Here is a 21,489-nt window from a genome sequence, read left to right as displayed (position 1 = left end):
GGAGAGAGCGGCGGACCCGACGAGAATTAACAATTTTGGATATCTGAAATTCCAAACTACCATCCACGACAACAGGAGGGGGTGGCAGCGGTGACGGTTCTAGAGGAGGAACATATTTTTTGAGTAACGACTTATGAAAGACATTATGGATTTTAAAAGTCTGAGGTAACTCCAGGCGAAAAGCCACGGGGTTGATGATGGCTACAATCTTGTAAGGACCAATAAACCTAGGACCCAGTTTCCAAGAGGGAACCTTCAACTTGATATTCCTTGTAGACAGCCACACATAGTCATTCACTCCTAGGTCCGGACCTGGCGACCGTCTCTTATCAGCCATGCATTTGTATTTACCTCCCATATTTTTCAAGTTAGCTTGCACCTTCTGCCATACTGAAGAAAGAGATGACGAAAACCGTTCCTCTTCGGGAACCCCAGAAGACCCCCCCTCTTTGAAAGTACAGAATTGGGGATGAAAACCATATGCACCAAGAAAAGGTGACTTGCCAGTGGATTCCTGACGGCGATTATTTATGGCAAACTCAGCTAACGGTAAATATGACGACCACAACTCTTGGTTTTCAGACACAAAACATCTTAGATATGTCTCCAGGTTTTGGTTGGTACGCTCAGTCTGTCCATTCGACTGAGGATGGAAAGCTGAGGAAAAGGACAAGTGAACCCCTAAACGGGAACAAAAAGCTTTCCAAAATTTAGAAATAAACTGGGTTCCCCGGTCCGAAACAACATCGGAGGGGACCCCGTGAAGCTTCACGATCTCACTGACGAATACCTGAGCAAGAGTTTTAGCATTAGGTAGTGCGGGTAACGCAATAAAGTGTGCCATTTTGCTAAACCTGTCCACTACTACCAAAATCACTGTTTTACCCGCAGACAAAGGTAAGTCAGTGATAAAATCCATAGACAGATGTGTCCATGGTCTATTGGGAATGACGAGTGGTAATAGAGACCCTGCAGGACGTGTATGTGAAACTTTTGCGCGCGCACAGGTAGAACAAGAAGACACAAAATCCAATACATCCTGACGCAACCTTGGCCACCAAAAACGACGAGACAATAGCTCTAAGGTTGCTTTACTACCCGGGTGCCCAGCAAGTGCCAAATTATGATGTTCCTTTAATAATTCGAGACGTAGGTTCAACGGTACAAACAACTTCTCTGAAGGGCAAGAGACCGGGGCGTCCCCCTGGGCCTCTAACACCTTCCCCTCCAAGGCAGAGTGTACCGCAGAGACAACTACTCCTCTTTGTAGAATGGGTACCGGATCACTCACATTACCCCCTCCAGGGAAACAACGAGATAGTGCATCAGCCTTGGTATTCTTTACCCCAGGACGATAGGTAATCACAAAGTTAAACCTGGTAAAAAATAGCGACCACCTAGCCTGTCTAGGGGTGAGACGCTTAGCTGATTCGAGGTACAGCAGATTTTTGTGGTCCGTAAACACAGTGACGGGGTGGACTGCCCCCTCTAAAAAGTGACGCCACTCCTCAAACGCAAGTTTAATAGCTAACAGTTCCCTATTGCCAATATCGTAGTTCTGTTCCGCTGCAGATAGTTTTTTAGAAAAGAAAGCACAAGGACGCCATTTGCCAGGAGACGGACCCTGAGACAGCACAGCCCCCACTCCCACCTCTGATGCATCGACTTCAACAATAAAAGGCTGAGAGACATCAGGTTGGACTAGTACAGGTGCTGAGGTAAACCTCTCTTTTAGAGAGGAAAAAGCAACTTTAGCGGCGTCAGACCATTTAGAAAAATCTGTCCCCTTCCTAGTCATGTCAGTAAGGGGTTTTACGATCACCGAATAATTTTTAATGAATTTCCTATAGAAATTCGCAAAGCCCAAGAACCGTTGTAGTGCTTTGAGGTTCTCAGGAAGATCCCAATCCAAAATTGCCTGGATTTTCCTAGGATCCATACGGAAACCTGACGCAGATAAATAATAACCTAGGAATTGTATCTCCTGAACGGCAAAAACACATTTTTCAATTTTAGCATATAATTCATTCGTCCGTAGGACCTGTAGTACTTGTCTGACATGCTCCTCATGTGTTTTCAGATCAGACGAATAAATTAAGATATCATCTAGGTATATTACCACAAACCTGCCGATTAGATGACTAAAAATGTCATTAACGAAATGTTGAAAGACGGCAGGAGCATTGGTCAGGCCGAAAGGCATAACTAGATTTTCATAATGCCCCTCAGGGGTGTTAAAAGCTGTCTTCCACTCATCCCCCTCCTTGATACGAATCAGATTGTAGGCCCCCCTAAGATCGAGTTTGGAGAACCACCTAGCACCCGCAATCTGGTTAAACAGGTCAGGAATGAGAGGAAGAGGGTATGGGTCTCGGATGGTTATCCGATTTAATTCACGAAAATCTAGGCAAGGACGCAGGCCCCCATCTTTCTTTTTAACAAAGAAAAACCCTGCAGCCACGGGTGAAGAAGAGGGTCTGATGTGTCCCTTAGCCAAACTCTCGGAGATATAATCCTTCATGGCTTGTCTCTCTGGACCTGAAAGATTATATAACCTGGACTTGGGTAATTTTGCACCGGGAATCAGGTTAACCGGGCAATCATAAGGACGATGAGGTGGTAACTTCTGACAACCCTTTTCAGAAAAAACGTCCTCAAAGTCCGAAACAAATGTAGGTAGGGTAGTTATGGAGGCGACTAAGCAATTGCTTTTTAAGCAATTTTCTCTGCACGGCTCACTCCACTCCAATATCTCCCTGGCCTGCCAATCCACCACTGGATTGTGCGCTACCAACCAGGGTAGGCCCAGCACCACCGGAGTGGGAAGCCCCTCCAGAACATAACATGAAAGCATCTCGTTATGGTGGTCCCCTACCCGAAGGTGTAAATTATGAACGATGTGGGTGAGGTTTCTCTGAGACAGAGGAGCAGAATCTATAGCAAATATGGGAATAGGTCTCTGTAACGTACAGAGAGACAAACCCAAAGTGCGGGCAAAATGGGCATCTATCAAATTTACCCCTGCTCCACTGTCTAGAAAGAAAGAAACAGTCTCTGTCTTATCACCAAAAACAATAACCGCTGGCAACAAAAATTGCGATGTACGTATGGAGGAAACGTATACCCCCCGGCTGACATCCTCCACACAGCCTGGGGTTAGTAGTTTTCCGACGTTTTTTTTGTTTCTGAGGAAAGAAGGACAGACGTTAATGAAATGACCCCTCTCCCCACAAAAAAAACAACCCTCACGCCGACGGCGAACCTCAGGAGGACGGACCTGACGAGTAGTTCCTCCTAGCTGCATAGGCTCGTCTATGTCCGTACAGACTAACTGCTGCTTGGGAGGGGTTATCAATGGCTCCGGTTTTTTCAACCTGTCCCTAAGGCGTCTATCTATACGGATAGAAAGGGACATAACTGCATCAAGGGAAAAGGGGGTCTCATACAATGCAAGCGCATCCTTAACCCTTTCGGATAACCCAGAGCAGAACTGACTCCTGAGAGCCGGGTCGTTCCACTGGGTATCCGTAGCCCACCTACGGAATTCAGAGCAATACTCCTCTACCGGCCGCTCTCCTTGTAGGAGTCTCCGTAATTTTGATTCAGCCAGTGCGACTCGGTCAGGGTCGTCATATATGAGACCCAAGGCCCCGAAAAACTCATCCACTGACCGAAGAGCCTGGGAATCAGTAGGTAAAGAGAACGCCCAGGACTGCGGGTCCCCCTGCAGCAGGGAAATAACAACACCCACCCGCTGTTCTTCATTACCAGAGGAGTAAGGACGCAGTTTAAAGTATAGTTTACAGGCCTCACGGAACGTCAAAAACTTGTCCCTTCCCCCAGAAAATCTGTCAGGGAGAGGGACCTTGGGTTCCGCAACAACCTGGTTACCAGTAGCAACCGCTGGGCTTGCGGTCTGTTGTAATTGCTGCTGTTGCTGGAGGACCGACGCCTTCAATCCTGCCACCTCCAAAGACAGGCCATGAAATTGTTCGGACAGAGCAGCAATTGGATCCATACTGGATTCTAAGTAGGTAAAAAAAAATTTTTTTTTTTTTTACCTACACAAAAATAAGGGCCAGATATAATGTAATGACCGGCAACACACACAGGGAGGAAAACAGGGAAGGCCCTGCACAAGGGAGAGGGAAAGGTGGTGACCCCTAACTCACCTTGCAGCTGGTACCTGCCTGCCCTGTCGTCCCTAGACGGGTTCCTCACCCGTGCGGCGATCACGTGCCTAAACCCTGGCTTTCCCTGAAATGAGCCCTAGATAATGAACGGGCCGGTGGGATCGCTAGTCCTCACCACTGCACTAAGAGGGAAACACCAGGGAGAGGACAGACAAACACAGACAAACACAAACACCCAGGTGGACGGCAACAATTGTCCACAAAGGTCCAACAGGGATCCGGAGGGTAGCGTTCTAAGGCAACACTCAGAGAACGCAGCAACACAGCTCCAGTGGGTCAGAATAGATGTCCAGGCAGGAAGCTCTATATCTGGCAACCAGAGAAGTGTGAGAGGGGAATATAAGGAGGATTGGGAGTGCTGGACAAGGAACAGCTGAGAGAAGGAGCTACGGATCCCTGAGTGAGCCAAAAGGGTTTGTAAAGCAAACCCAGAAAGCTACAATAAGGAAACTTCCCTATCTGACATAGAGCGTGCAGCCAACCGCTGCGACCTCCTGACCCCGGGTACAACGGAGTCAGGCGTGGCTCTTGACACCCTCGTTATATGGAAAATTATGTTTTCATTTCTGTTTTGTGTCAATCCCCATTTGAGAATTATTAGGTGTTACATAATTTCTATGTGATTTTATTGGGCTAAATATGCCCACTAGCCCATGTCTATACATAACAATATACTTGAACTTACTTTGAAATAAACAAAGATTTGGTATAAATTCAGTACTGCCCCCAAAAGTTTCCATTTTCAAACTTCCTCAAAACCCATACAGTGTGCTTTTCAGAAATAGTTGGACAAAGCATGTCCATTACATGTTAGAGAGGTTCAATAGGTTTTCAACAACTCTCCAAGCCTAGGACTAGAGAACTAAGGGTACGACCACGCAGTCAGGTCTCCTGATGCAGTTTTGGAAGCCAAAACCAGGAGTGAATTCTAAGAAGGGGAGAAGTCATATCCTTCTCCTTTTATGATCCACTCTTAATTTTGGCATCCAAAACTGTAACTATAAAAACCTGACTGTGTGGCCGGACCCTAAACAGTCATTATCAGTGCACATAACAGTCCAATAATAAATGCTGTGAACATCACCTGCACATCGGAGTCAAATGAGAACAAGTTCTGCCGTCCTTCACTTCTGCTCAACCTATTCAGCTGTTCAGTCTCTCTTCCATACTATAAACAAGGGAAATAAATCAAATACGATGACATCACAAAGTTATCCAACCCCCTAGAATGACCCCCACTCCGCAATGCCCGGGCACCTCATATAGGTTATACTTACCCCGCTCCCCAGCACCCGCGTCGCTCCTGATCCTCGCGGTCTACTATTGGCTGCACCCCCCGTCACCAGATGGTTTGATCCCTGCAATCGGGAGATACAGCAGTGGCCGTGCGGGGATCAGGAGCGACGTGGGTGCCAGGGTATAACCTATATGAGGGGTACGGGCACCCTTATATTTATCCAACCCTTATAATGACCCTCCAATGCCCGGGGGTATCTCTCACTGCGAATTTGGACTATTATCTACTGTAATACATGAGTAGTACTGCAGATATGGAGTCCAGATCACCATTTTACTGCCCTGCTTCCCCACTGTCAGGACTCAAATGACTGAAATACACAGTCAGGACTGCTGTGCTGTTCTTACATAACAGAGAGGACTCGTGTGTGCATGCGCAGCAGTCCTGACAATGTATTTCATTGCAGCTCTGAGCGCTGACAGCGTGGAAAATAAAAAAAGAGTGATCTGGACTCCATATCTGCAGTACTACTCATTATTACTGTAGATTATGGTAAAGAATCAGGGTGACAGATTCCCTTTAAACGGTTGGCCGATCTCACACTTTGTTGGCATATCTCTAGGGACACGCATATCACTAGTGAATGGGCAGCGAACCGCCAAAGTGCAGCCACCACTCCATTCACCTCTATGGGAGTTCCCGAAATAGCCGAGCCGATGCACAGCTATTTTCGGCACTCCAATAGAAGTGTATGGTGGTTGGTCGCCTTGGGCAGTGCTCACTCGTGCAATTTGGGGGCCCCGTTCTAGAGATAGGTACAGGTCCCAGAGGTGAAACCCCACACCTACTGAACATTGCAGGCATGTCCTAACGATATGCCACCAAAGTGCAAGATGGGCCAATCCCTTTAATATTATCTTGTTAAGAGACTTTGTACTGTCAAGGGTCTGTGATAAATATGGACGCATCTTTTTAACACTGTCTTTATATATATATATATATATATATATATATATAAAACGTTAAAACAGGCTTTAATAGAGTTGTTTGACCACAGACAGCCACAATCACCACAGGTAAGTCCAAATACATTTGACCCAAATTGAAAGGACTCCAATTTCCCTGAAAAGTTGTGGATGATATTCTGGGGTCTCCTAGGACTGTATGGGACTCATTTTAAGCTTTTTAATGCCATACCAGCATTACTAATCTTAAAGTGACAGCGGCATATATGACTATGGGTAACTGAATAATCGAAAGGCTGCTGGTAACAAACAGCCTCTTTAATAACAAACTGAGCTGTTTTATGTTTTTTCTTAAATGGTCCAAAAAACATTTGCTTGCCCGTGGGTATACACACACACACAGGCGGATGTCATGCGATCCTCCTTTTTCAAATTTCCTGTCTCTTGATCTAAAAAATGGTTGATGCACAGAATCACCAAATAATAAGATTCAGAATTGCCCTAAATTTTTTGAAAATTTGTGTCGAATTCGAGACGCTTCTAGATATAAAAAATTATAATTCTGTGTTACGCATAGGATTTGAAGCTTTGTATAAGAGCTTTAATCTCTAGAAGACCCGATTCAGATGGCCGTTCCGATCTCCATCCACAAAACACAAACGTATCTGCAGACCAAATGGCATCTGGGTGTGGCCTTTTTTCTGGACCCGTTAATTTAAACAAATCAGTCTCAGATGGAAAAAAGTGGTGCACACTGTGAGTTTCTCAGCAAGAACCAACAAAAGCCTCATTCACACGTCCGTGTCCGTGCTCAAATCCGTGAGCAGGCGGTCAGTGATGCATCCGTGAAGGATCCGTGTTGGGTCCGTGTGTCCATTTTTTTGCTGTCCATGTTGCATCCGTCATTGACAGCTGAAAAATAATTTTTAAAGCATCTCTTCCTAATGATCCATGAAACACGGATGCAACACGGATGGCATCCGTGGTTTTCACGGACCCATAGACTATAATGGACGTAATAGATCCGTGAACACGGACAAAATAGAGCATGTTTCCGTGCTAAAAACACTGACCCACGGACCGTGCTAAAACACTGATGTCTGAATACACACATTAAAATGACTGGGGACGTGTGCTGGCTGCGGAGAACACGTGCAGCACACGTCCGTAGAACACTGATGTGTGAATCAGGCTTAGGGATCGTTCACACGAATGTGTGCTGCCCGTTGCTGTATTGCGGACCGCATTTGCGGATCCGCATCACACGGTCATCGTTCCGTGTGCATTCCGCATCACGGATGCGGACCCATTCACTTCAATGGGTCCGCCAATCCAGAGATGCGGAACGGTGCGGAATGGAAGCACGGAACACTACGGAGTGCTTCCTGGGGTTCTGTTCCGGACCTCCGCACCACAAAAAGATAGAACATGCTCTATCTTTTTGCGGAACGGAGGGATAGTGGACCCAGTCAAGTGAATGTGTCCACGATCCCCATGCGGCTGGGCAACGGTGCCCGTGCATTGCGGACCGCACAGGCACAGGCTTCACGCGGTCGTGTGAACGAGCCCTTAAAAGTGTGTTGGTGTGTAGGGACACACATCCAAAAGGTAATACCCAGTTTTAAAATTTATTGATACATTTCCAAGAGGAATAATAGAGGAATTGATCTCCAAGATTTTTTTTCTTAGCGTGGCAGTATAATTTTACGAATTTCAGTTTAGAATGTTGTGGAAGTTGAAGAGAAAAAGAAAGTCTCTATAACTATAAACCCCCAGACTTCTCACCAGACCTCAAAAAGCACATTGGAACATTGGTTTCCAGGCACACAGTGTTATAACAACCACTTCAGTTTCAGTTCGGCTATGCAATTCTAAGTCATAAAAGCTGATACCTTCACCAGCTCAGGATGCATGCTCTTCTCCAGGCTTTCCATGATGTTATCCGATTTCCCAGCTAAACCGCCCTCATCATCTGTATATTAGAGGAAAGCAGATGTGAGTAGCAGAACCCCATGAAATTCCCTTAGCTCAGCATCACTCTTGGATCTTTCTTAGTCACACTTTATAGCTGTTGCCATATTTCCACTCATATATTTCTGTGATTCTCTGTAGTCTTAACATGCACAAAATTCCTTGCCAATAAAATAGACCATACATTATCTACATATATTTTTTTTTATTAAAAAGGACTGTAGCATAATTGGCTACTACTATAGGAAAAAAAAGGAATTCGCCTATCTGGGACATTGATGGATTATACACTAGGCCAATAAGATAATGGGTTGCATCAAAAGGGGCATAGATGCCCATGATGAGAACATAGTCCTGCCACTTTACAAATCATTAGTCAGACCACACATGGAGTACTGTGTACAGTTCTGGGCTCCTGTGAACAAGGCAGACATAGCAGAGCTGGAGAGGGTCCAGAGGAGGGCAACTAAAGTAATAACTGGAATGGGGCAACTACAGTACCCAGAAAGATTATCAAAATTAGGGTTATTCACTTTAGAAAAAAGACGACTGAGGGGAGATTAACTAATATGTATAAATATATCAGGGGTCAGTACAGAGATCTATCCCATCATCTATTTATCCCCAGGACTGTGACGAGGGGACATCCTCTGCGTCTGGAGGAAAGAAGGTTTGTACACAAACATAGAAGAGGGTTCTTTACGGTAAGAGCAGTGAGACTATGGAACTCTCTGCCTGAGGAGGTGGTGATGGGGAGTACAATAAAGGAATTCAAGAGGGGCCTGGATGTATTTCTGGAGCATAATAATATTACAGGCTATAGCTACTAGAGAGGGGTCGTTGATCCAGGGAGTTATTCTGATTGCCTGATTGGAGTCGGGAAGGAATTTTTTCCCCTTAAGGCCTCCTGCACATGAACATGTGCTTCCCGTTGCCGTATTGCGGACCCGCAATACACAGGCACCGTTCCATGTGCATTCCGCATCACGGATGCAGACCCATTCACTTGAATGGGTCCGCAAATCCGGAGATGCGGAACGAAAGCACAGAACGGAACCCTACGGAAGCACTTCCGTGGGGTTTCGTCCCGTACTTCCGTTCCGCAAAAAGATAGAACATGTCCTATCTTTTTGCGGAACGACTGGATTGCGGACCTATTCAAGTGAATGGGTCCGCGATCCGCTGCGGCTGCCCCACGGACGGTGTTCGTGCATTGTGGCCCGCAGCACGGCCACGGGGCGCACACGTTCGTGTGCAGGAGGTCTAAGTGGGGAAAATTGGCTTCTACCTCACAGTTTTGTTTTTGCCTTCCTCTGGATCAACTTGCAGGATAACAGGCCGAACTGGATGGACAAATGTCTTTTTTCAGCCTTATAAACTATGTTACTATGTTATTTATTTCTATGATATGCCTTCAATGACAGATAGGTGCAGGTCTCAACTCTGGGACCCGATCCTATATAGAGAACGGTGCTCCCTGAGCAAAGGATAGCACACAAAACAAGCGCAGCATGTCCTCCATTCATCGCTAGGAGTTCAGAAAGTAGCTGAGCCATTGCACTCCGCTATCTTCAGAAGTCCAATAGTGGTGAATGAACAGTGCACCGCTCAAGTGGGGTCACCTCTCCATTCACTGCTATGGTACTGCCGGAAATAGTTGTGAATGGAGGGTAGTCACACATGCAGGGCTGCTGTCGGGGGTCCCGTTTTGGAGAAAGAAGCAGGGAATATGATATAAATGTAAGTTTACAACTGGTGCTGAATGCGCCATAATTATGGAGAGGTTGGCGCCTCTTCTTAACTTCGGCAGATCCACTATGCCCCCGCTATGGGCCTTTATTAAGACCGGAGTCTAAAATGCCAGTCTTAATAAATGTGCCCCTTAATTTCTATAGTATTTGGGTAACCTTAGAGTATGGCCACATGTAGTGTAAATGCTATGCATTAAAAAAAATAATAATAATTAATCCTTCCGCAATGAAATGGGCACATGCACTACAAAAGGTTAAATCTGCAACAAATCTGGAGTATTTACACACAGAAAATCACATGATTTTAGCCAGATATGATATGGATTTTCAGCTGTAGAAAACTGCCGCGGGCAAGCCATATGCGTTTGCACTCTTAGGGCATATTTGCAATCATTATATGGCCCGCATTTTTTGTCCCAGAATCCGCTGCTAGTGTTAATGAACAGAGCTATTCACATGGACGTATAATTTCCGCCAGTATTTGAAATCCGTGGCATGTCCGAGTTTCTTTTCCAAATACGCCCATCCTAGTCTATGGGAGTGCATCAAGAATGCAGGGAGGAAAGAATATGTATGTAAATCCAGAATAAATCCGGAAGCAATACTGATGGCAATACTGATGGCATATCATCAGTAATCTGTGTGTATTTCAGAGCCAGAATACTGACGGATTTCAATACGCTTGTTTAAAAGCTGCCATGTCCTGATTTTAGTTATGAGCATCTTACTTGTTACGATGTGGAGAAATAATTCCATAAAATTACAGATATGTTTTATACAATTATCTTTTCTAGACCAGTCTCATTTTCCTCTTGCCTTAGTATTACTGCTTTTTCCTTCGGACTGTCTATCTTTTTTTTGCAAGTACGCCGTTTAGAGTTGTGTGTTTACGTTTATACAGAGCCAATAGCTAAGGAACAATTCAGTCCAAAATTAATTTCCCGGGAAGAATCCAAATTTCAATCCCGGGAAATGTTTCAATACACTGAGTGCTAGTTAGTTTGCCGCCAGCTAACAGCTGCTAAATAAACCCAAATACTTCCAGACAGCTTATTATTCTTCAGGGGTTTAGAAATAACTCATTTTTCTAGTGGTTAGCAAGTGAAATAGCCAGTATGATGTTCTATCCAAACTATGGCGGTGACACAAGAAGTGGTTTATAAGGTGTATATGCCTTTCTGTAATGCCGGCGGTCCATGTCCACTAGGAAGTGTCCACTCCTGGTGGTCACAGCCCCTAAAGTATTATCTCTCCCCTCTGCAGTTTCTACCCCTCGTGGCCGTTTCCTTCTTCTGTGCTCCCATAGGGCACTCACCCTCATCCCAGCACTTAAAAGAGCTCTGGAGTGCACAGGCTAATTTGTCCCCAGCCTATGACAGCATTGCCTGCGGTATATATGGCAACTTCCCCTATGGGAAGGTGCCTGATCAATAATGTTCCTGTGTATTCTGACCTCATGTATCCTGAACTCTGCCTGGAAACCATACTGACCCTGTACAGCCTGCCCTGACCTACAGCACTACCTGTTACACTGTATTGCATGAACTCTGTCTGTCTTGACCTTGGCTTGCCCTCTGACCATGCTTCTGCCTGTCCCCTTTGTGCCACATATTGGTGTCTCTTAACCCAATTGGGTCAGCAGCTTCTGAACGGTGACTACCCCTGGTAATCCTGTACAGAGGTGAAAATGTGAATACCAGGGACAACCTTAACAACACCCTCAGGAGTAGCCCCAAGTCCAACCCATTCAGTGGTACAGTGAGTCCACATCTGCTGTTTTACACTTTCCTATCTAGAAAACTTGTGCCATGTGTATGCTCATGCATCTACAGCACATACGGGCACTGAAATGCCTGTGGTCTGTGTTTCAATATGTATTGCATAAAGAACAAAAAAATACAGATCTCCAAAGATATTTTTTCTGTCATCCAAAACTGTATATGGCTAAATAAAACAAAGCATATGGGAAACCGCCGGCTACAAGTGTGAAATGGTTATCAGTGTTACCCTGGCAGAATGCAATGTGGGCATCTCAGTGCACCAGATAGATTGTCCACCACTGAGAATCACATATGAGGTTTAAAGGGGTTTTCACAGAGTTTTTTTTTACTGATGACCTATCCTCTACACTGTAAAGAGGTCATCAGTATCTGATCGGAGGGGTTCCGATACCCAGCACCCCTCCTGATAAACTGTCTCCTTCTCAAACAGCTGATGGACGGGGGTCCCAGTTGTCGGACCCCCAAAGATCAAATACTGGTGACCTATTTACAGTGTAGAGGATAGGTCGTCAGTTAAAAATAGTCAGAAAACCAGTTTACCGGAATAAATACCCAATTATTTCAATGGCCCACTGCAATGTTTTATTTTCGCTGCAGTAACTGGTTCCCAGAATAAGGTTGAGTAAAGGAGGAAAACCCCAATAAAAAATTTTTTTAATTGAAAGTATTTTGGTCACGTTTCTAATGTGGAGTGCACCTTGTCATTACTGAAGGCGTTTCAGCAAGCAGTTTTATCTCGTAGAGGGCGAATTAAAATATTACGGTATATAGACGACTAATTGTAAATGAAAATGAATCAGTAGTCTGCAGCTCTGCTGGTGCCAGAGGGCCATCATCAAATGCACATTACTCTGGTGATGCATCCGTTATACTGCATACAATACAGTTGGGTATTTAACCTTGAGCAGGATCTGCTGTGTATCTCTTCTCTTGCACAAGGCTGTCTGCATTAGATTGAATGATTTTCTTCAATGTCTGCAACCACTCCTCCATTTCCTGTTCCGTTTCAGCTGCCAGATGATGGCTCGATTTATCCAGCATCCTCAACTCAAAAGCATTGCGACGCAGTTTTGGACACTGCAGAAGAGGAAACAAAGTCTGCACTGTCAGTATAGATTACAAATACAGCAGTTTCCATATGAGCAAAGTAAGGATGTACAAGCTACTTTACATGATGTGTTACTCTCTTTTAGAGTACATATGACTCCTCTTCCCATTTTATCTGCTTTGTATCCTTTAGCGCAATTATTTTGTACCCGTTTGGGACAAATTTAAATATTATCACTCAGAATAAATGGTTCATGTCATCCTGACCAAAAAAACAATACTTCAATAAATATCTCAATTTTCTCATGTTCAGGCTGTAGGCTCACTGAGCAGAAGGCAGACACAGACAAGCAATTTAAAAAATACATTTAGTTGGAGAATGTACTTAAAGGGGTAAGTCATCAGTATCTCATCACGGGGGTTCGACACTCGGGACCCCCTTCGATCAGCTGTTTGAGAAGGCATCGGCACTCACAGTAGAGCCGCGGCCTTCTCCGCCTAGCGCATAGCCACTGGGCAATGTACAGAGCTATGTTTGGTGAGCTGAGAGATGGCCACGGCAGCACTGTGAGCGCTGGTGCCTTCTCAAACAGCTGGGGTCCTGGGTGTCGGATCCCCACTGACCAGATACTGATGACCTATCCAGAGCATAGGTCAATCAGTCAAAGCTCTCAAAAAACCCTTTAGAAGAGAAATTCATCAGAAATTAAAAAAATATATACATAATTAAAAAAATATACATATCATTTTTTTTGTTGTTTCACACTGCCCACTAGAGCACATACAATGGGCAGATGATTCTGGTCTTCTGCAGCTCACTTATGCTGCTTTGCTGTATAGGCTGGGACAGAGTCAGCAGAGGGAAGGGATGTAACTACGGCTCTATTATACTGCTGGAGGCCCAGATAAGGTATCATTGCAATACTATATACACAGATAGGATTCTGTGTGTACCTCTCGTCTCTGGAGGAGAAATCTTACTCCATCACTTCTGGGGGAACAGTAATGGAGACTGAATTTACGATTCATTACAGCTGTCAGAGTGCACACACATACTGCTGCACAGTCTATACAGACAATTCAAGAACAAACTGTGTGTGCCTCCAAGATGGCTGCTCCATCTGACGCATTTAAAAGTAAATAATATAATAATTAGCTAAAACATTCAAAAAAATGTAATAACTGATCAATCTCCACACTGATCAAAAGAGCAGCCTGCCAGTTCGGCCTGTTAACCTGCAATTTGATCCAGAGGAAGGCAAAAAAAAAACTGTGAGGTAGAAGCCAATTTTCCCCACTTTAGGGGAAAAAATTCCTTCCCGACTCCATTCAGGTAATCAGAATAACTCCCTGGATCAACGACCCCTCTCTAGTAGCTATAGCCTGTAATATTATTACACTCCAGAAATACATCCAGGCCCCTCTTGAATTCCTTTATTGTACTCACCATCACCACCTCCTCAGGCAGAGAGTTCCATAGTCTCACTGCTCTTACCGTAAAGAATCCTCTTCTATGTTTGTGTACAAACCTTCTTTCCTCCAGACGCAGAGGATAGTGCCCCCCCCCCCCCCCCCCCATTTAAAATTAATAAATGCTTCTTACAGGGTTTGATGGATATTTACCTGCAGTCCAGGACTCCAGATGTGACACAATAACTTAGATCAGAAAATGTTCATATACATTTGTTTTATCTGTGTTTTTTTTACACTTTAATAATAATAAATACCCTTTTATAGAGCACTTGTAGTAATAGGAGACATTACTATACTCTGATACCAAAGAACAGAGATACTCTCTGAAGATTACTGTGACCTACTTTCATGCAGCATTTTCTTTTATAGGGTAAACACTGTTCAGTAAGTTAAATTTAAAACAACCAGAAATAGATTGTGGGAGCCTCAAAAAAATTCCAAAAATGTATTTACACATTTTGCAGCTTTGACTTATTATTAACGCAGTTTATTCTAAGTCTCAAAAAGATAGAAAGAAAATCTAATATACAATACCTGAGTGACATCAATGCAGGAATCCAGGAAGATACAGCCTTTTGAGTCCTTTGAAGATTTGTCATCTTTGTATGAGTTTAGAATATAGGAACCATCAGGCAGCTGAGTCAAGTAGAAATATCGCTTTCTGAACACCTATTAACACATACAATAATTAGTACAACTACAACAAACATGTTATGTAGAAACATTTCCTTAATCATATACATTACCGATAATGTATACACTGTATATATATATATGTATAAACAGGTAATGGGTAATGCAGATCTGCCACACCAATTTTGATTTCTTTGGCTAGTCCTGTTTCTGTTGTAAATGTGCTTTAAAAAACACTAATGAAGGTTGGGAAGTTTATTATCAATATACAGGAAATCTATGAGGAATATCTATCTATCTATCTATCTATCTATCTATCTATCTATCATCTATCTATCTCTATTATCTGTCTATTTATCTATCTATCCCTGTATTATCTATCTATCTATTATCGATCTATCTATTATCTATCTATCTACTATCTATCTATCTCCTATCTATCTATTTATCTAGTATGTATATACCTATATATGATCTATCTATCTAGTATTATCTATCCCATATCTATCTAATAACTATCTATCAATCCATCCCATATCTATCTACTGTATCTACTGTATCTATCTATCTATCAAATCAAATCACAAAAGCTTTATTGGCAGGTCTAAATTTACATTAGTATTGCCAAAGCAATCCGTGGCGTATCTTGACAGGGGGAGGGTTGGTGCGGACACACCCCGGGTCAGGGTATCAGAGTCCATGGCATATCAGGCTACTCTCAGTCTGTGGCAGGCACTGATATATTGTGCTGCTATGTCCACAGTGTTCTCTTCCTCTCCCAGCAGGATGGGCAGCTTCTCTTCCTCCTCCGAGGAGCTGAAGTCTGGGAGTAGATCAGAGAGTCTCCTAAAGTGGATGTCCCTCACTGCTGATTATTTGGGAAAGTATATCAGGAAGTGGGCCTCATCCTCCACCCAGGGGTGTATCTATCACAAGGCAAACAAGGCATTTGCCTAGGGCAGCACTTGAAAAGGGGGCGGCAAAATGCCTTGTTTGCTTAGTGATAGTTACACAATATGCAAAATATATTTTTTGCCCCTCGTCCGATCCTTCACTATGCGAGCGGCATCGCCGGCGCCGCATAGTGAAGGCGTTAAAAAAAACTTACTTCCTCCCCCTCCTGACTTCCTCCCGACTTCCTCCCGACCTCCCCTGCCTTTTGCGTCCTCACGTTGCCGTCGTGACGTCAAACGGAGGTGGAGTCACGGGGCCGGCAACGTTAGGGTGAGCCTTATCTCCTCCAAGTGCAGAGTGGATCCTGCACACGGTCACCGTGAACACTGAGGCCAGGCCCCGGCCACCAATGCACTGATCCCTGAGCCTGCTGTCTTCAAAAACTGTAAGTACTTAAATTACAGTAATTCACAAAAAATCTATTACTTTATTGTTTTATGGAGTAAGGGGGTTGGGACCCGTTGGGTGGTTAGAGGGGGGAGAATTAGGGAGGGATTAATACTGTACTAACTCTAGCACATTGTTTTTTAACAAGGAAGGGGTGGGTCAAATTTATATTAGGGGTGTGCCCGAGTTTAGTCTCGCCTAGGGCAGCACAAAACCAAGATACACCACTGCAGGCTCCACCGCCTCCAGGTGGCACTGCTGGCACAGTCTGCTTTCTCTAGGCATGTAGCTCTGTCGATGCCGTCTGGATTCTATGGCCAGGCTGTGGGCGCTCAGTCTGTAGCGGCTCAGGATTTTCCGGTCTCTGGGGTTCCCTAGTTTCTCCAGATATGGGGCCAGTTTGTAGTCTCTCTGCAGGCTCTGGTACACCGTCAGCTTCTGGGATGCTCTCTCCTTCCTCCATTCACTGACATATTCCTCTTGTCTCTTGCTTACTGTGTTCCTGATATCAGCTTTTGTAAGGTGGTGTGGGGTGATTTTCTGGTCGGGCTGGGTTACAGTAAGTTTATTTTGGGGCTTTGCCTTGCCTGGGATACCTTGGTGTAGCGCGGCTTTATGGTGATGGGAGCCTTCACTACTACCATGTAGATAGCCCCAGAATGATAGCGCCCTCTTCTGGATTGTAAAGTGTAGAGGGAATTTGCCCAGCTTCCCTCGACAGGCACTGTTAAAGGTGCTCCGATGGACCTGGAGGAGATGCTTACAGAATTCCAGGTGGAATATTTCTGTTGGGCTGGAATCTCATCTTGACCAGTCGGGTACGTGTGACTGCCCCATACTTCACTGTCATACAGGAGGATTGGTGCAATGACGGAGTCAAAGATTTTAAGCCAGACCCTCACGGGTGCTTTGAGGTGGTACAGTAGTTTTCTGATTTTGTAGAAGGTCTTGCATGCTTTGTCTTTCAGCTCCTCAATAGCTGATTTGAAGCTCCTGGTTTGGTCAATTATCAGGCCCAGGTAGGTGTACCTATTGGTGGCTGTAAGAGGATGGGTGTTTAGCGTGAAGGTAGGGGGCCTGGCTAACTTTGTTTTCCTTCTCTGGAACACCATAGTGTTGGTCTTTTTTAAATTGATGGGAAGGGCCCATGTAGTGCTGAATTTCTCCAGAATGACTAGCTGGTCTTGTAGACCTTTCTCAGTTGGTGATAGTAGGAGAAGATCATCCGCATACAGGAGGAATTTCACCTCAGTGTCATGGAGGATGAGACCTGGTGTTAAGGAGGACTCCAGAGCAGCTGCCAGCTCGTTGATGTAAATGTTAAAGAGAGTTGGACTGAGGCTTCAGCCCTGTCTGACTCCTCGGCCCTGCTGGAAGTAAGCCGTTCTTTTCCCATTTACCTTCACGCTGCATCGGTTCTCGGTGTAGGAGCTTTTGATGATGTTGTATGTCTTACCTCCTATTCCGCTCTCTAATAGCTTCAGGAGCAATCCTGGGTGCCACACTGAGTCAAAGGCCTTTTGGAAGTCCACGAAACAAGCGTATATCTTTCCCTGCTTTGTGTTGTGGACATGGCTCTGGATGAGGCGGTGCAGGGTGTAGACGTGATCTGTGGTGCGGTTGTTTGGCATGAACCCTGCTTGGCTTTTACTGAGTACATTGTGCTGGGGAAGAAAGCCGAGGATTCTCTGGTTCAGGATACTGTTAAATAATTTCCCCAGATTGTTGCTGACACATATCCCTTGGTAGTTGGCCGGGTCATACCTGTCCCCGCTCTTGTATATTGGGGTTATGACACCTTGGTTCCAAGCTTGGGGGAAGTAGCCAGCGCTTAGATCAATGTTGTACAATTTTGCTATGGCTGCCTGTATTGCTGGTGGGCTGTACTTAATCATTTCGGGATGGATGCCATCTGTGCCGCTGGCTTTCTTACCTCTTATGGTTGATATTCTCTCTGATATCTCCTGCGGTGTTATGGGTGAGTCTAGCGGGTTTTGGAAATCTTTAAGTATCTCCTCCATGCTCTCCAGTTTTGACCTCATTTGTTCTTGGTCTGGGTTAAAGAGGACCTTTCACTGCAATAAAAAATCTAAACTAAGCATACAGACATGGAGTGCGGCGTCCAGGGATCTCCCTGCACTTACTATTAACCCTGGGCGCCGCTCCATTCTCCCGGTATAGGCTCTGGGCTCCACCCAGTTGAGCCGAAAATATGGAGATACCGGAGCCTATACCAGGAGAACGGAGCGGCGCCCAGGGATAATAGTAAGTGCAGGGAGATCCCTGGGCGCCGCTCTCCATGTCTGTATGCTTAGTTTAGATTTTTTATTGTAGTGAAAGGTCCTCTTTAAGTTCTTCTTTTGGGATGTCTCTGTAGAGGTCTCTGAAATACTGGAGCCAGATGTTGCCGTTTTTTTATATTTTTCTTCTCATTTGTGCCCAGGTGGTTCCATAGTTCCCAGAAGGAGTTATCCTGGAGGGCATCTTGAGGCTGTGTAAGTTTGGTTGAAGTATATTCTTGCTTTTTCCTTCTGAGGAGGGTTTTGTATTGCCTCTGCGTTGTGTCGTAGACTTCCCGCAGGTTGGTATTGTTGGGATCTCAAGGTCTTTCGTACAGCTCTGCACTCCTCATCAAACCAAGCTATCTATCTATCCCATATCTATCTATTAATCTTATATGTATCTATCTATCCATCTATCTATCTATCTATCCCTCTATTAGGTATCTATTTATCTATCTATCAATTATCTATCTATCATCTATACCTATATATGATGTATCAGGCAGAACGGTGCCTAGCATCGCTGGGGTCCTAGGTTCGAATCCGACCAAGGACAACATCTGCATGGAGTTTGTATGTTCTCCCTATGTTTGCTTGGGTTTCCTCCCACGCTCCAAAGACATACTGATAGGGATCTTAGATTGTGATCCCCATTTGGGACAGTTGGTTGCTAATGTAAAGCGCTGCGGAATATAGTAGTGCTATATAAGTGCATAAAATAAATATCTATTAATCTTATATGTATTTATCTAACTAGTATCTATATACCTATATATTATCTATGTGTGTATGTGTGCCACTGTGTGTACAGTATATGTACATGTGCATTTACTATGCCAATGAGAGCATAGTAAGACCAAAGTCATTTTTTGCAATTTTCTTTACACATACTCCTCATTTTATTTTACACAAAAACACATACGTGTGATCTAATGTAAAATGTATTGACAGGTCTGTTTAAGGAAAACAAAAAACTACTTAGTGTAATTGGGATAAGATTGATTTTTGTTGCATTAATGGTACGTGTCTGCTCGGAAGCCAGCGTCTCCTGACACCACATAACTCTTTAAAGTGCATTTACTTTTCTGCTGCTCTGAATATAAGCAGATGTATGAAGAACTGGCGTAGTTAGTGTCACAAGGAATGCCATCACTTACTGACTGATGGGGGTCTGACTGCCTGGATTGTGGGGATCATTGACATGAAACGTATCCATTAATTATCTCTGCACAGCAAGGAAAATGCCAATTCTATGTATAAATTGGGGGGGGGGGGGGGGGGGGAACAGTAGGAACCCCACCAGTCATAATATTATGGCATATTCTAGTGATATGCCAAAATGATACAAGATGGGATGCCCCTTATATAGGACCAGTCAGTTCACAAGCATGAATGTTTTTGTGAATGCCTTTATTCCCCATGAAATAACAACCTTGTGTTGAGCTGTTCCTCAGTTATTGCGCCTAAAAACTTGTGACTAAATTGACAACTATGTGTGACCGTTCTGCGTGTCAAAGGGGTATGTCCAAACACAGTCCGGGCACTGTCAGTAATGACTAAACAGTGCAGGGACACTCCCAATTGTGTAATGAGTAATATCCAAGGGACAGCACAGCACAGAGTTCTATGAAAAGGTGCTCCAGAATTGTTATTTTATGGAGAATACAAGTGTTTGCTAAAACAGACATCTGTGGTGACCGCTCCTCTTTATATCCCTTAAACCCTCAATGACGAGGCCTATAAGGGCCTTAATTTCTAGTGATCTTGCACACGTGGTAATTTAAAAGCCCCTTTTTTTTATTTTGTTGGGCTACTAAAATAATTTTTGCAGCATTTTTTTATGTATAGTACCATCTATCTATACCTTTTGGAAAGTTATTTTTTCTTTTCTTAGATTTATTCAGGGTAAACTGTACAAAAAGTTAAAAAAAATAAAATAAAATGTTTTCAAATTGTTGTTCTTTTTTATTTCAATTTGCAAATTAGACCAAAATAAATGACTAAAATGGGCTCCTTATTTTGTGTTGGTCGTTTTCATACCAAATGTGTACAGTCTGGGTGAATGGGGTGACAATGTCGACACTTTTGGTTGGCGAGGTCAGTTTTTATTTATGTTTTTTTTCCTTTATTTGTATTTTATTCTATTATTATTTTACTTAATATGGCAGAAGTCATAAAAGATCTCTGACAGTCATAGGATCCCCAGTTACATAAAAAAAAATTGTCCACTGTCCTGTCACCAGTCAATGGCAGAACTAGGTCTGAGAAGAATAAAACATTCCTCCATTTAGATCTGTTCCTCCATTTCTGAAAAATCCCATTTTAGTTATATGCTAATGAGCTGTTTAGTGCAATGAGGTCGTCACCGTTGCCCTCATAGCACCAAAAGCTCTGCTGCTTTTTGTGTCCAGCGCTGTCCCACCCCAACTTTGATGGTGGGGCCATGCAGTGGCAATTTAATCTCGCCTGGCCGTGTGTTTTTGCATATGTGGAGTCAGCACACGCACATTACAGCCCTGAAGCTTACTAAGGGGGGAGCTTTTGGTGCCATGAGGGGGACGGTGATGCCCTTGTTGCACCAAACAGCTCATTTGCACATTACAAAAAATGGGATTTCTCAGGAACAGAGGCACGAATCTGCATAGGGAAAGAAATGTTTTATTCTGGAGATTATAACCAATCCAACAGTGGTATTGATTTAATATTAAGGTTCCCTTTAAATGGGATGTTTACCTTCTGTGGACTAGACCTGTGGAGGGAAGCATATTTACCTGCTCTCTATCACTGGGTTCCGGATCCTTCGCTCCTCCATTAC

The 21,489-nt window shown here is 44.1% G+C and overlaps 1 protein-coding gene across 2 annotated transcripts in view; it reads right to left on the bottom strand.

The window, feature by feature from the left end:
* Positions 1 to 21,489, bottom strand: part of DOCK11 (dedicator of cytokinesis 11) — a 266,917-nt gene that overhangs the window by 202,477 nt on the left and 42,951 nt on the right. For both annotated transcript variants that reach the window (XM_044269084.1, XM_044269085.1), the window contains exons 7-10: positions 14,953 to 15,087; positions 12,798 to 12,975; positions 8,288 to 8,367; positions 5,278 to 5,361 (exon numbers count right to left, since the gene is read on the bottom strand). In XM_044269084.1, coding sequence (XP_044125019.1) covers positions 5,278 to 5,361; positions 8,288 to 8,367; positions 12,798 to 12,975; positions 14,953 to 15,087 — 477 coding nt within the window. The remainder of the gene's footprint in view (positions 1 to 5,277; positions 5,362 to 8,287; positions 8,368 to 12,797; positions 12,976 to 14,952; positions 15,088 to 21,489) is intronic.

The sequence above is a fragment of the Bufo gargarizans genome, chromosome 9 (assembly GCF_014858855.1).
Source record: "Bufo gargarizans isolate SCDJY-AF-19 chromosome 9, ASM1485885v1, whole genome shotgun sequence".
NCBI classification, from domain to species: Eukaryota; Metazoa; Chordata; class Amphibia; order Anura; family Bufonidae; genus Bufo; species Bufo gargarizans.
Note: the sequence above shows the minus strand (reverse complement) of the source record. Positions and strands in the feature narration are given on the sequence as shown.